The sequence below is a fragment of the Diorhabda sublineata genome, chromosome 2, assembly GCF_026230105.1.
Source record: "Diorhabda sublineata isolate icDioSubl1.1 chromosome 2, icDioSubl1.1, whole genome shotgun sequence".
In the NCBI taxonomy this organism is placed as follows: Eukaryota; Metazoa; Arthropoda; class Insecta; order Coleoptera; family Chrysomelidae; genus Diorhabda; species Diorhabda sublineata.
This window is the reverse complement of record NC_079475.1, coordinates 22,936,274-22,953,426: the sequence shown is the minus strand read 5'-3', so window position 1 is coordinate 22,953,426 and position 17,153 is coordinate 22,936,274. Positions and strand designations below refer to the sequence as shown.

Below are 17,153 nucleotides of genomic sequence, written 5' to 3'. Positions count from 1 at the left end.
CGAAGTAAGTGTTTCACTAAAGTATTTTTATAAACAAGTTAGTCTTCGTCACTTTAATATTCTAAATTTAAATGACTTAGTTTTAGTTATGACTTTGCCGAGTTTAATTCATCTCAATGTTCTCTTAAACGAAATTTTTAAATTTAGGTATGTTGAATCATGATATTGTTTTAATAGATTAGTTTGATTTCGATTAAAACTGCCTTTGAGTGAGTCCTTATCATATTGAAATATATTGATTGATAAGAAAGGAAAAAGGTGAATGAATACCCATAAAATGTTAATCAGAATTTTCCTACATTTTAACTCAAATTTCCTCGAATAAGCAATAATTTAGTCATATCTGTTATCTAGTTTTTGAGGTGGCTATTGTTGCAAAGCTTTTTTTTAATCAAGCAAAATGTATAGAGCCCAGAATCGTCAGTGTCCTAACTAAGTGACTTTCACGGAGGTCGGATTGTTGTATTACATGAACCTGGTCTTTCTAATCGAACCAACATATTTATGCGTATACTATCGTGTCAACATGGGGTTTTGGGCATTGCAGAGCGACCGCACAACAACAATGTCATCGATTAAGTATTTTGGATCTTAGAGACCACTTTAGCGAGTAAATGCGAATGAGTGATCTTAAGACTATTATTATGCGTACAATAAATCGTCACATACGGTTTTTCCAACTGTCCACATAGCATGTAGCTACTTACATCAAAACATCGACTTAGATGTCTGCTCTGATGTGGACATAGCATGCATTAGCAACATACACAATACCGAAACTTGTCGAAGGTTTTATGATGATAAGAAAAGTGCGAGAAGGCGACATACATAAAGACAAAATAGAGAACGTCATATGTTCCATACTGTAGGTGCTAAAATCCAGGGAGTTATTAGTAGCAGAAAACCATTAGTTTTCATATGTCCGGCACTATATTTAGAAAAGTGGAGCCATATGTCTTTCTACACCTTAAAATCATGAAAGTTAACTAACCCAACAACCACCATATACCCTGGCCCCCAAGACCGTACACTGTTGAATTTACAGTATTCTCTACAGACTTCCATTGAGCTTTCTCATGAAATAAAGGTTGGTTCAAATCGACCGCCTTATAAGCGAATAAGGAGTCGAGTTTTCGTAACAATGTTGAGCCACATTTTGAGTGAGTTCTTCAGGGAAGACGGTCATTTTATCGGAATTCCCATTTCGGCTACTGGTAACAGCCTATAAAGACCTCCCTAATAACTATCTTGTCTTTCTTTATGATTCCTCTATCGTCGCAAGTCGTAACTTATTGTTCACCTTAACTATTTTTTGCGGTGATAGAGAATAATGTAGCCGCAGCTATACCCATCCCTGTAATCACTTAATATAGTTTGTTTTAGCTAACTATTTTATTTATGAGAAACGTTTAAACTCAAGTTTCAGTGAGGAAAGAAATCCTGCATTAGGACCTCCCAAATTCAAAACAATCCTTCTTCAAATACTCTTAGTCTAATAACATCTCAAACTCAATGATCATCTTTATCTTTCTTGTTATTGGACAGAAGATAGAAAAAATAAATAAATTGATTAATGATAAAGGGAGATCTTTATTTTGAATCAAATTTATAATTATTTACGAACTTGGATGGCCTTATATATCAATTTGAGTAATCAAATATGCCAAATATGAGATATGAAATCATTTGAAGAGCAATCTCCTCCCAACTCTGCTGCTTCATACGATTTGTGTTTGGTGGTGTGACGAATGTAGTAGCATTAGTATCTTCGAATATCTGCTATTCGATACAAGTATTTTTAAGTTAATTTCTTATTCGTACGATATGGTAAATAAAGTATCTAAACTAGCTAAATAATCATTGACATGATTTTTCATACGTTGGAATTTTTTTTAGTCATTTGACTTCATCTGAACGAACACCTCCTCAACAAATTTTTATACATATATGCTTCTGAGCTTTTTTATATCATATGGACGTGTGATTTGCTACATTATTTATATAAGTTTGGGACATTATTCAAGAGCATTAGAATAAGGGTCAATAACATTAAGAATAGATGTAAAAGTTCTTGAAATAAAGGTTATATAATACACAATACGAAAAGGTCAATTTTTCATCAGCTGGGTTTATGTGTAGTTGTATAAATCTCTATGTTTACCATCAGATTGTTATTACAGCTAATAATATAAATAAAACCAATTAAATGATTTTTCAACAGTATCGACAAATGTTTATGGAAACGTAGCCAAGTCATTTTAAAATTACATACAAACTTTCAAAGACGTTGTAGGTGGACGTTTTGAACGCCTTCTTTGAAATTGTATAATATTATCAAGTAGACTGTTAGCATCCTATCAATCTCCCTTCAACGGATATTTTTATAGTTTATATCATATATTATTTATCTTATTTTTTGTAGCACATTCTTTCTTCTAAAAACATTCTATCCTCAATAGTCTTTCAACAGTGAAAAAAATTAAAAATTAAAAACATTCTGAGATGAATTTCACTCTTAGAATCTCCATTAACTTGGTAGGTATAACATCTCAATATTATCCCGACTTTTCAGTGAGCAAGTTTCGAAAAATATTGTTTTAAATTCATGGAAGTAATATAACACTATTTCAACACCGTCCATAAAACAGACGTAAGTTTTCGCTGAAAGATATACAATAACCATACATCATACATGACACCAAACATTTATTTCTGTTTAAATATATTTCAACATATTATTCTTAAAACTACTTTAAAATTGGAATTAATGTGCCTCACCGATATCTTAATTCTACAAAATTCTTCTCGGACTCACAACAAATTGATAATTCCACTCAATATTTACTTTTGTTTTTTATTTTCTAGGTCGCTGCCCAAGCTCAGCAGCCAGGAAGAGGACGGGCACACCCCCCACACTCAATTTACTGGTGTAGCCCATTTTGAGCCTATCCCGCATGATCACGATTTTTGTGAGAGGGTTGTGATAAACGTGAGTATATTTATTTCTTGTTGACTAATCGGCAAAATAAAGTGTGATGTACAAATTATGGAAGACGAAGAGGAATTATTATTTACATTGCTACATTCGTGGGAATAAATATGAATAAAAAAATTGAATCTCTTTATAATATTACCACCTAAATATAACTACCACAAAATAAAATCCAAATTACCATTGAAAACAACGACTGAGTGTTATAAATTCAAGCAAGAGACCTATGGGGATAATTCTCTTTTCGTGCGCGTGTTTTTGAGTGTTGTAAGTTAGTTACCGACTTCAACGGTATTGTGATGACTGAATGGGTTTCAGAGGGTCAAACTGTCAACCAGACTTATTATTTGTCAGTTTTGGCAGCACTGCGAGAACGAGTTCGTAAACAACGGCCCGAGTTGTGGAAGAACAACTCGTGGATTTTGCACCAGGACAACGCACCTGCCCATAACCTATTTGGGAAACAGTATTTGGCCAGTAAGCGCACTCCAGTGCTCGAACACCCGCCGTACTCAACAGATTGGGAACCATCCAATTTTTTTCTGTTTCCGTAGATAGGATCTGCTTTGAAAGGGACCAGATTTGAGTCGAAGGAAGACTACTTCCAGCACTGTTTCTATGAATGGAAAAAAACGTATGGAAAGGTTTGTGGCGATAAGAGAGTATATTGAAAGGAAGCATTCGACCTCGTACATGTTATTATTGAAAATGTCAACAAGTATGTCTACCTTATTCACAATATAAAATTAAGCAAACAAGGCTGCAGAATTGTTTTAACTTGGGCAACATTTGGTAAGCTTCGTCATATCCTAAAGGCAAAATAATTCCAAGTAACTTTGAGAAGACAATATTTATATCATGTATATTTCCTGTAGCAACATAGGGTCTAGAAATAATGACACAATAGTGTGACTCGATAAAATATAGCGTCGAGGGCAATGGAGGGAGCCATGTTCGGAATCTCGTTCAGAGATAGGTTCCATAACAAGGCAAACAGAAAACGTACAGGAGTGATAGACCTTCTAAAGCGTATGGTTAAGTTGACTTTGCAGAAGCCTAGAAAAACTGACTTAATAATACTGAAAGAGTAGCTGGCCGACACTAGATGCAAACGACACAAGACAGGATAATGTGGAAAACATCTACGAAAGCCTATTTCCAGGGGTGGATGCATAACGACTGGTGAAGAGGGCGATAGATAGATAGAAATAATGAGTTAAGACGGAAAAGTTACATCTAAGCTAAATGAATATTAAACATATAAAAATTATATATTGTCATCTTAATGAACTAGTAAGTTTTGCGGGAGATTCTAGGAAGTTAGATGGTGCTGCAAAGAATTAGCTCGGACATAAATATTTAGGTATAGTTACTGGACAGTATTTCAAAAAGAATTTTAATATACAGCTAATTCATCAAAGTATTTACTCAACAAAGTAAGTATACAAAAATAGAGAAATGGTACATATACACATGGCTTCGAGCAAGTATTCAACAGAGTTTAACATACAAAACTAAAGAAAATTTATTGACATATGATAAAATGAAAATAATATTCACACTGATATGGAAATTTCGAAGTAGAAATAGATAAGTTTCCCATAAAAGCTGGAATACAATACAGTAGCGTTTCTTCGAACAATTAGATATACTAGTCGATACTACTCGATTGAGTAGATATTAAATCATATTATTGAGATAACTCCTATTCAAGTGAATAAGATACATATGGTCATCTAAATAATCAGAAACACCACAAGATACATCCTTTGAATAGTTAGGTACGCACTTTTCTGAACATCAAGTGTCGAGATATACGATTTCGTAAGCAAAATCAGACATAGTGATCAAGTCAATTCATAATATTAATAATAGTAACTTAGATGTGATTTTCATGTTTCAATCTTAAGAAACGGAGACCAAAATGCTTTATGGTTTTGCATAGTTTTAATTACTTGAGAAAATAAATTTATAATACAAACAAATCGGAATATATGAAGTAAAATGTGTTTGAAATGTAGCTTCTTCTCACAGACGATGAGCTGAAGAAGCTATCCAGTTAAAGGAAGGAGCAAATGGAAAATGGCATTGTATACAGAAATAAAATCTATGTACAAAAACGATACATGAGAATTAACCGAACTTCCTGCAGGAAAGAAAGTGATCAACAAAGAGTGGGTCTATAGTGTCAAGCGTATTCCTTACGGTAGTATTGACAAGTATCGTCCAAGATTGGTTATAAAAGGTTGTGTACTGCATTAACTATGCAGCCACCTTCAGTCCAGTTGCTCGGCTGAAAGTGGTTCTATCATTGTTGGCAATATCAGCTGTTTAGAGGATTGTTTTGCGGCAGTATAATGTCTCGACTTCATTCTTACACGGTTATGTCGAAGAAGAAACCTTCATGAAACAACCGGAGAAGTATGTGGATGGAACGAGACGTATTTGTGATCTCAAACGAAGTTTATATGGACTAAAGCAGGCTCCGCACTGCTGGAATAAGACTCTTCATAACTTGTTCATGTTCCACAAAAAAAAATTAGATCGACTTCATCTATGCAAATAAGGGAAAGCCTCGAAAAATCCCGACTCTATGCTTATTTTTGTAGCGGCTGTCTGCGAACAAGCAGTTTTTCGTTTTTAGTGGTAGGCAAACCTGCTTGTGACTTCCAGTGCTGTCATCTTGAATTACGTTTTTACTTCACATGTTCCTATTTGTTCGTATTTCAAATTTGTTTCTCAAGTAAATAGTTTCGGCCTGAGTTTGTTTAGATTAAAATATTAAAATCACATCATGCTTTATGGACTATTTGTGTTGATTCAAACTCAATATCTGAAATCAAATTATATCAGAACGAGATAAGAAATATTGTAAATCAAATTACTAGATCAAATGTTATACTCAAAAAGTTGATCAACCCACGAACACAATGGTTGAAAAAAACTTAATGTTGGGAAAAGTCTTACTTACTTAAAGTAGCACGTATGACTACACATTATAATTTGAGAACGTTCTTTAAATACTTATAAGTTAGGTTCTATCATTAAAAAAACATTTTGATATGAAAATATTTCTAAATAGGCCGATAAACCAAAAGAATCCTATCAATACTATACAGGTAAATAGTATTCTGAGTTCTCACAAATCATTTTCTAAATATTTCTATCCGAATAATCTCGAAAACAAAATTTTAATTCGAATTTAATTTTCAGGTCAGCGGCCTCCGGTTCGAAACGCAACTGAGGACGCTAAACCAGTTTCCCGATACTCTACTGGGTGATCCAGCACGTCGTATCCGTTATTTCGACCCCCTTCGCAATGAATACTTCTTCGACAGAAATCGCCCATCCTTCGACGCCATCCTTTATTACTACCAGAGTGGCGGCCGTTTACGTAGGCCCGTTAACGTACCACTCGACGTATTTTCTGAAGAAATCAAATTCTATGAGCTGGGGGAATTGGCAATCAACAAATTTAGGGAAGATGAAGGGTTAGTATTTTTAAGAAACATAGATAATTTTTGTTTCAATCACTCAATGAGTCCTGCCAACATGGTATGCATTTTAAAAATTCCTTTAAGACAGATCAATATTGTTCTCTATTTAGAACAAATGCTACTACTTGAATAAGAAATATCACGAGCTAAGTTGTCAGCAACTAAAAATCAACAAAAACAATCAAAAACAGAATATCAAGTTACAGAGTTATGAACTAAATAAATAAAACAAAAAACGTTCACCTATGTAAAAAATCAAGTAAGAATACGTTGAAAGTGTCTTTTTGAAAAAATACTGCTCTCTAATACACTCATCATTCACTTTAGAATCCAGAAATGATTCCCAAAGATTAAAAAATGCCAAAAAAGCTTCAGTAAGAAAAATATTTAGAAGGTATGGATATTTTACTACAGAAACATCATATTTAAAAAAATTTATTTGACTGTAAGGGATCAGAATTCAGGGCTATTAACAAAATATTTAAGTAATATCATAAGTTATTCAATTTTCTTGTTATAAAATATAAGATACGAGCCTACGTTAAATATAATTACCTACAAAGTTTGAAACAAAGCTGCTAATGTAATTTTTATTTGCAGGTTCATCAAAGAAGAGGAAAAGCCTTTGCCATCTCACGAGTTTCAGCGTAACGTATGGCTGCTGTTCGAATATCCAGAATCGTCCCAGGCGGCGAGAGTGGTTGCCATCATATCAGTTTTCGTTATCCTTTTGTCCATCGTCATTTTTTGCCTGGAAACGCTGCCTGAATTCAAGCACTACAAAGTGTTCAATACAACTACCAACGGCACCAAGATAGAAGAGGACGAAGTGCCCGATATTACGGACCCGTTCTTCCTCATCGAAACCATTTGCATTATTTGGTTTACGTTCGAATTATCCGTGCGCTTCCTTGCGTGTCCTAATAAGTTACATTTTTTTCGAGACGTTATGAATTTTATCGATATTATCGCCATCATTCCGTATTTTATTACTTTGGCTACTGTCGTGGCGGAAGAAGAAGATACTCTGAATTTACCGCGTGCACCTGTCAGCCCGCAAGACAAGAGCACCAATCAGGCCATGTCGTTGGCCATTCTGCGTGTTATTCGACTTGTGCGAGTCTTCCGAATCTTCAAACTCAGCCGGCACAGCAAAGGACTCCAAATTCTCGGACGAACACTTAAGGCCAGCATGCGCGAATTAGGCTTGCTCATATTCTTTTTGTTTATAGGTTAGTATCAAATATCAATTTCTCAAATTTCCAGAACTATTAGATAATATGAATTATCATATAACAATTTTAACGTACAGGGTCATCCATATATACTGTTATACTATATTTTGTTTACGAAACAATTTGTTCAACTTATTGTGTCTTCTCAAGCTATATAACGATATTGTTAGTGATATTTCAGTGATTTTGACTCTCATCTCTTGTTTTTAGGTGGTGAATCAATGATTCTCCATGATAAATTTCTGAATTATCCAAAATATCATGTTGCACACATATAAACATTTTCAATTTTTAATTATGCACTCCTTAATTAACTTTTTATAGAGGCTTCGATTGCGAATTCGAATTGCGACCGAACTGAGCATATTTCGACGATTTTTTTGTATTTTGACTCACATACTTGAATAAGGCGGCACATTTTAGAAGTATTCACGATAATCATAGGTGAATTGCAGTTCTCGGAGAGGTTTTGTAACCGGATAAGGCCTACGTACGGCCAATATTAGTGAGCGTTATGTATTATTTTAAGCGCTTCAATATAAGAAATTTCAATTTGTTTTTAAAAATTTACACTAAACTGAATACCGTGAATTAATTATATTATTATATTTCAGTGAATTCTGTTACATCTGCCTTTTGTACGTCATCTATTGATTGATGCGTTTCAATCTAATTCTAATTAGCGTCTCCTTCATATGGGTTTCGTTAAATAGCAACTTACCAGTTTCTCCAAACTGAACTAGATTGACTCAAATATTCCAAGGCGTTAATGATTATTTATAATTTGTTTTATAGTATTGGTTATGAATATATATGAGTTGAGTTTTACATACTCATGCATTATTCATTACAAATATACAATTTTTATTCTTCGACATTGTACTGTTCATCTAATTCTTTTATAACAACTATTCTGGCAAGACATTGTGTTAACATTGCAGTATGATCTTGAGATCTAGCAGCAATTTAAATTTCTAATACATTTTGAACAGTAATTAACGTACACTTCACCAACTCGGAACGTTTAATCCCCTTGAGTCTTCTCGCGATTCCTGTAGTGTCCAGGAGCCGTATTATGCCATCATTGGTATAGTGGTGAAGTCTTAGCTCTTGACTCGACTATAATTTGGACAATCCAGATTCTTATGGAGGCTACTGTTTCAAATATCTATTTCCAAAAAACTGTTTACAACACCTACATGTTGTCACTTCGAAAATAATAGTAACTCTATGAAATTTTTTTGTTCACTCTATTAGAAGAGAACTTTACTAACCTGCTTTAGAAGAAAATAAAGGTGATCAAGTACATAAGAGTTATGAGACTGCAGTTGGTGCGACATGTCCGTACATTCAAATATAAATGAAGAGTAAATCTCAAAAAATATCTTGCTGTTAAAAGAAAATCTGGGGAACTGCATTGAAGGAGATGTCAGGATTTTTTAAATAGAGAATAATTGAGCACTTGCCTGCGAGAGAGACCATTAGAATTAATTATTGAGGGCAGTCAAGATCCATTTATCATGCTACAGAAAATTAAGATGACCAGTATCAATAAAATCAAATAATATGTCGACTTTCTGACTGCGCTTCTTCTCCTTGAAACTCTTCACACACTGTTCTGAACATACAATATATTTTTACTTGAAGATGGAAGATCGAGAGCTGCATCTTTCTTGTTGTTATTATTTTTCACAAAATTCCAATGTTCGATAAATCATTTCATTGGTTGGGTTGTCCTACGTATATATGCGTTCTATATGTAAATTAAGTTCCGTTTTAAAATAAAAAAGAGATCCAGTGGATTTCAATAAATTCAGTTATCTAAAACTAGGACTACGACAGGCAGATAACCAATAGCGAGTTCTGAATAGCATTGTGTCATTTTGCTTGAGAGAGTGCCACTATTGAGTATATTGGAAGTACACGGAATACATTTTGCAACCTATTGATATATAGCTATCATCTAACTTATGAGTACTGATTGGTTGTTGAAACTTGAAACTTCCGGTACATATACATTTTCAATCTATGCCTTTACTAATGTAAAATGCGTGTCAAGATATAAATTCACCAAAAGATCGTAAATTCATAATTTTATGTGAGTACCGAGTCATCCATTAAATATAACCATACATTTTTATAGCTTTACGGTACGATAATAAATATATTCCAGGTCAATCATTATTTAGACTTGTTTATTTGAATATCACCGCCAATTATATACTTTTGCTGTTGTTAGAATTTCATTTTTTAATAATATTTCTCTTTTTTGTATATTCATTAAATTGAATCACGAACACAGATAGAACGAACTCAACACTTTCGCAATGTTTTCATGTCAAATTAGGACGAGGAGAATCTTTTGTAAATTGAATATCAAATAGAGATTTATTTATTTTTACGTGAAGACATATGAAAGCAGTTTCTACTAACCAATACGAATCAAACGAAATCTTTAATCTCAACCCTCAAGACAAAATTGCAACCTAATTATTCAACCAAGTATTAGCATTAAAAATATAAAGGTGTTAGTTGTATTCAACCACTTCCAATATTAATTCAAAATAATAATAATTCCATAGTGTACTGGAATATAATACAATATTGGTTAGGTTTTGTTTTTAAACGGTCATATAAAATTTCACTTTAACTATGAGAGTCCGCAAAGGTAAAGAGAGCCTTCCTCAGACTTTAATCCTTTAATTTCAATGCTCTTTATATAGCACATTTAGAATTAATAATTAAAACAAATTGAAATGGAAATGACGCATGAAATTCTCTTAAATAGAATGGCTAGTTATACCTACGGAACGAGAAAAATAATTCCGACAATGTCTGAAGCGTGATTTTAAATGTTCAATCCTGGATACTTTTTTGACCCGATACTTAGTGGGCCACATTGAAAGGTCCACCCCAATATTTGTCAGTATTCATTAGATTTCAAGAAAATGAGTAAACACGTTGTTTTGATCTTTTTGAATAATATATTTAAAATACAATTTTAGAATCACTGTTATATAGCTCTGCTATAATGTGGAGATGGGTAAAAAAGTCTTCTTCCAAGTATACATCTCCAAGTATATATCTCCGTTATACATGTGAGAGCGGAATCAATAGTTTGTGGCAAAAAAATAATGGTACAAAAATACGATCTCGATAAATTTCTTAACTCCTGTTTCATTTGAGAGGATGCTGTGTATATCTTTCATATAGAAAATAGGAACATCCATTAAAATGAAAGAATAGTACAGTATTTATTTTGTCAATCTTGATGCCACATCCAGTTCTCTTGTATTTGTTTTAGGACTTAAATTAATACGAAGGTTTCTACTTTAGAAAGGAAACAGAAAAATATTTATAATTTGATAAAGCTTTATAGTATATCAAAATATTCTCAATCAAGTTCAACGCATATTTCATTTGTTCGAATCAAATATTGAAGAAATTTTTTCATTCCGTTTGTGGTACCTCTAAAACTGTGATTTGAACGCTTCTTCAGACAGTCTGTGCGGCGGATGACCCATGAAATCGATGTTTTAATTGTTCAGAAATATTTTGGTGGACAATGATTCGTCTTCTGCGATTGATTTCCTTGATTTTTCGAACATATTATTCGTCCCCTGTCTAAAGTTTTTCAGCATTTCGTTGAACTAATCTACACGAGCTTTTTTTGAGCAGTTGTTAAATTATGCACTAAGCAACGCGAACAAATCTTTTTGATTGCCAATGTTGATGCAATATTCAATGTGTGCGTCAATCCCACGGTATGTCATATGACGATCTTGCAATATCAGTTTACGCATAGCATTGTTGTTTTATAGCACATCAGCCGATTTTTGACATAGTGCAACCACGATTGAATTAAGAAAACCTGCGGTGGCTCGAGATGGTGCTTTATCACCAAAGTCGAAGCTAGTTGATCGGCACACTGCTGTTGGTGTAATCCAACTCAAAAAGCACTCGTAAAACAACTCGTTCTGAGTACATTCACCATTAAAAATGTCAAACCTTGTGTTAGGTATGTCAGATTTGACATATTCACATCAGTGTTGCCATATTTCAAAAGTTAATCATTTTTCTCATTAGAGAGGAACATCTGTATTTACAGTTAATTGTGGGAGGTTTTTTAACTAAGAATATAGTTTCATACGTCTAATATGATCTTTGTGAAGTGATAAAAATGATAATAGCGCATAATACACTTACAACTAGTTTTATTTTGATTATTTTGTTTGACAGACCGTCATTCGATCAATTTTGATTTTCATTTACTATATTTCAGTCAATACCCTATATAAACGACATATGGATAATAGTCCGTTAACAGATGTAGAACTTTTAGAAATTATAGAAATTCTTACATTTGAGGATATACTATACGATTCGCAAATGAACACATATATAGATGGGGAAGACAGTCATGATATTGTTGATCAGAAATTACAGAAAAACTATTTTGGTGATGGGGGTTTACAGGCCTAATTGATGACCAGGTTGTTGGACAAGAAGTTGATATCCCTCGAGAGAATACTAAAAAGGAAATGGGGAATGAGAATCCTAAGGGAGTAGATCAATTGCAAGCTAAAACGGAGAAAGAAAAGAAACTCGTAAAAAGGCCAAAATCCAAGAGGTTAAACTATAGACAGAACATGGAAGAAAAGAGAGGTAGTGACTTACATTACAAATTACCAGTATCCAGAAGATACTGGTGATAGATAATAGGTAAGATACTGAAGATACAGATTGATAGATACAGATTATTCACGTTTCTCTACAATGGTACAAGAATGCTAAGAATTCTGTGATAAGTTTTAAAGGTCGTAGTTCATTGAAGCAGTACAATCTCATGAAACCTATAAAACAGGAATTTAAAATTTGGTGTTTGTAGGATCAAAAAGGTTATATAAAGAACTTCCAAATATATGAAAGAAAAAGGGAAATAGTGCAAGTCAAGAATCCAACATTCGAGCTTGGTGAAAGAGTAATTCTAAGTTTTAATGAATCTAAATAGGGAAAAATAGAATGACATGATTGATAATTACTTCACGTCGCTACCTCTACTAGAAAAACTGAAAGCTGAACATACACTAGCATGTGGAACCATCAGGTCTGATATGGCAGCGTGGAGCGCTTTTCTTCTATGAATATTGGTATTTGGGAATGGCAGGGCAATAAAAACATTTATTCAGCTAGTGAACTCCATGGCAGTGAAGAAATCACTGTACAACATACACAAAAAAATGGATCAAAGTTACCGATCTAAGCTCCGATAGTTGTAAAAGACTAATAAATACATAGGAAGAGTGGACAACGAGGATAGATTGAGGGTGGTTTATGGAGTCAACAGACGATCGAAAACATGGTGGCACGAGACCTAATTGATAAATCTTCTTCAAATACTTATATCATTTATTCTGAAATCAACAATAATCAGCCTCTCCTAGTATTTCGCCGATCTGTTGCTATGAGGCTAATTACCCATAAACGATGTAGAAGCAATAAAATACGTTCTTCTGATGTGACTAACGTTACTTCTAATAAGAAGAAGCGTGACCAAGGATATTCCATTTCCCCAGATGTTCACCTTTTAAACGGAGGGTTCATTTTTGTTGAAAAGAAGGGTAAATGTGATTCAATCCAAACCACTGTCAAAATGCTCTACATGTCGTGTATCTCTTTGTTGCAATACTACCAATAATTGTTTCCTAGAATTCCACCAGGTAGCTCCTCGAAGATAATTTTTGCATTATGCTACAACATTTGTTTTTGTATTTTATTGATAAATAATCAAACATTTTTCCTATTTCGTATCCAAGTACCAGCTTGATTTTTATGAAAAAAAAGTAAAAAAACATATAATAAAAAATTTTGGGCGCTAGTTTACCTACTTGAATTCCTACAGTGAAAAAACATTAAAATAATCGTAAAACTAATATATCAACTAATGTTATTCGAGTTTGTTATGCCGTATTTCAGCAATCCTGCTGTGGCAGGGAAATAAGAAGGCAATCCAAAATCCTAGCATTGAATCGCATTTTATATGTAAAAAAGGCAAGGAATCTAATATAATCAAACAATGCATTGTCTCTCAATCGACATGTTTCACTATTTAGTCAAATTCTAATGAATACTGTTCAATATCTGGGTCTCTTGTTTTGTTTGACCATCATACAGTGTGGTCCATTAGTGTGTGGAAATGCAATAACTTACTTAAGATAAAATATAAGAAAATTTCTTTAAATAAAAGTTGTTATATTTGCCCAGATACACCTAAGCGTGACAACATGAAGTAAAGTTTTTTAAGTAGGACACTCTGTATATTTGTTTACCATCGAATTTAGCATGAAATTCTGCATCTAGCCCTGTCTTTTCTTTTCCCATAAATTGTGACGTTGCCAAGTTGATGCGAAAAATATGAAGATTTGACGAAAGTTGGTGCACTATAATGCTACCTAGTAAATGTTATTAGTGAGAAGTAACTAAACTTGTTTGGTAAGTACGAAGGAAAACAATGGCTGAAATGTCTGAACAGAGTTTCTCTCGTTTGGAGTTCGGGGTGTTTTTTACATAAGCATTAATTCAGAAGATTTGAATTAGAAAAAACTTTCTTAAATGGAACACCCAGTACATTATTTCACCACTTTATAAAACTATTTAATGTCTTCAAATTATATCCAATGATGTACACTCTAAAATTGAATGTTTTCAAGAAAATTGAGTTTTTAGTTTATGATTTGAAAAATTAACCTTTTTAACAATTGAAAATTGAACCCCAAACGAAACTTCTACTCTTTTCAGACATTTCTACCTTCGTAGTTACCAAACAAGCTTTGTTACTTCTCTCTAATAACGTTTACTAGGCAAATCTTCATATTGTTCCAACTTGGGAACGTCACAATTTATGGGAGCAGAAAAGACAGGGCTAAATGCAGAATTTTGGTGGTGTTAAACAAATATACAGGGTGTCCTATTTAAAAAAACTTTACTTCATGTTGTCACGCTTAGGCTGAACACTATGTTTACCTCAAAATATTTTAGAAATGTGTATCTGTGCAAATATAACAACTTTTATTTCAATTTTTTTTTGGTATATTCTATCTTAAGTAAGTTATTGCACATTTTTTAATAGATAAGTTTATATATAATATGGAATTTTCAATTGAAATTTGAATGTAACAAAGTGATTGCAATATACAGGTTATTGAAATAATTGACAGAAATAAAAAAAAAGATTCTCATTCCGCTAGAGAGATATTTATCAGTTAAGGTCAATTTTATATCGGCTCTTGTCTTTAGAATTTGTCCGTTATATATTCAAACCCAATTTATTATGCGTTATAATATATATTTCACTTATTTTGAATTTTTGAAAATAATAATAATAATGTATAATTATTATAATTTAATTTCATATACACATAAATGTTTGTCTAGTTACTGGAAGAATATTTTGAGTATAAGCTTTTATTGTTCATAAATCAGTGTGTTTCATTTTGATTTTATAATTTAAGTTTTAATTGTGAGTTCTTAAATTTATTTTGCACACTCGCTCAATTTATTTAATATTGATATTTCTGTACTATTTTTATCAATAAAAATATACATTATCTAATTTAGGAATACAACTCAGAAAACTGGCAGGTTTATGAGGTTAATTATCAAAGTGACTCTTAGTTTAATTAGTTATAACTGCTGCAAAGTATCACTTGATATTTTATCCTCTGATATCTCCTCTGTCGCATGGATTAATGTAAAAGAGTTATGTTTCATTATTACTAGACGATTCCACTCTATTTTCCAAGTAATAACATATTGTCATTTCTGTGGTACTTCATATTAGTTTCGCTTTTGATGTTTGAAGTTTTGCTCAAGCTACTGAGGTGCCGATAAATGAAACAAATACAAAATTTTTCGTTATCGGTGCATTTTCCACCAGATTATGTCGTAAATATAACTTCCAACGTTGTTTGAATAAGTCTAATAGTTGTAAAAACTAGTTTGTTTCGGTAAAATTCGGTTTTCTGTATGAAATTAGTTTTTATTGAATGATCCAATCAGACCAATATTTTTCCAATCATCATTTTGCCTTATGTATCTATTTGATTTACCCATTTGATCGATATGTCTTCTTTGGACGTTCAGTTATCAGTTTCACTATATTTCCATTAAATATTGCTTAAAATTTTCACTTTCTTCCACTACAACAATTTGTTTTTGTTGGGTAATGATCTATCATTGTGATCTCATAAATTGTCAAATGATTCAATTCTTAAGAATGGCTTTTTTAATATAGCAATAACACGCAACCTATTTGGAGTGATTATAGCTCAATGAAGTAAATTGAAAAGTTATACATTTTCTATCAAAAATAAATATCGATAACATAAAATATACCATATCTATATTCATTTCAGAAATTTCAGAGTATCTAAAAAAAATAACAAACTAAAGATAATCAGCCATGAACTTTCAGGGGACTCGCACGTCGTTTTAAGAAAAGAACCAAAGAAAACCTTCTTGGTTATAAAGCATTTGTTCCCATGTTTTCAATGTTTCGGATTTATATAAGATCTATATGTTTATTTCAAACGTGTTTCTTGCTTCAAAGCTAATCATTGAAAACTTAATCTCAATCATTATGGCTATTTATGATCTATCAATCATTTGTGAATCGATGTCAATCACCATAGATTAGAGAAAAGAGAAAATATTTAGCTGTTTATGAATATATGATTAATCATTCCAAACCAAAACACAATAGCCAGCTATGCATAGAACAACCATGCCCTGAATTATTTTCTCTGAACTTCGTAACACGTCGTAAGAATAAATTATGTAAAATCTGGAAGATAATACCAATAGGATAAAAATACGTTTCATATATCGCCGGCAGATCAAGAACGTTGGAAGAGAAAAAAAGGAAATTGGAGTAAACATATGAAACCAATTCACTGACCTTGTCAGTGTCATATCAAAATAATTTCTGTGAAAACTATGCTTTAGGCTTGCGACACTCCAGATAAAAAATCGTATATCTAGAGGCGATGAATTACACTGAAAACGGGTTTGCTACGTGAAACGGAAGGAATAAATAAAAATTGGCAGTATGGCAGAAAAGCTTCCATTCAAAAGCTCGTCATTTTCCAACTTTCATAGTACAAATAGACCCCATGGAATGAGAATGTACAACTTATTAGATCTAACATCATTTCAGCGAGAGAAGTTAATTAATCACAAGGTGAAACAAGCTAAAGAAAATCAAATTTATTTGAAGCAGCATCCGGAAATAAGAGTAGTAATATCGATACTATTAAACGGTATTCTTAGAGAAAGACCTAAAAGGAATATAAGGAGGTTTTTTCATGATTATTTTAATGATCACCTTGAAGATATAGTTGAAGCTATTGGAGCAACTAAGAGAAAAGAAAG

The 17,153-nt window shown here is 32.7% G+C and overlaps 1 protein-coding gene across 5 annotated transcripts in view; it reads left to right on the top strand.

Annotated features, from left to right (window-relative positions):
• Positions 1-17,153, top strand: part of LOC130440435 (potassium voltage-gated channel protein Shaker) — a 246,648-nt gene that overhangs the window by 178,598 nt on the left and 50,897 nt on the right. For all 5 annotated transcript variants that reach the window (XM_056773561.1, XM_056773563.1, XM_056773562.1 and 2 more), the window contains 3 exons: positions 2,866-2,989; positions 6,206-6,483; positions 7,090-7,721. In XM_056773561.1, the coding sequence (XP_056629539.1) occupies positions 2,866-2,989; positions 6,206-6,483; positions 7,090-7,721 (1,034 nt within the window). The remainder of the gene's footprint in view (positions 1-2,865; positions 2,990-6,205; positions 6,484-7,089; positions 7,722-17,153) is intronic.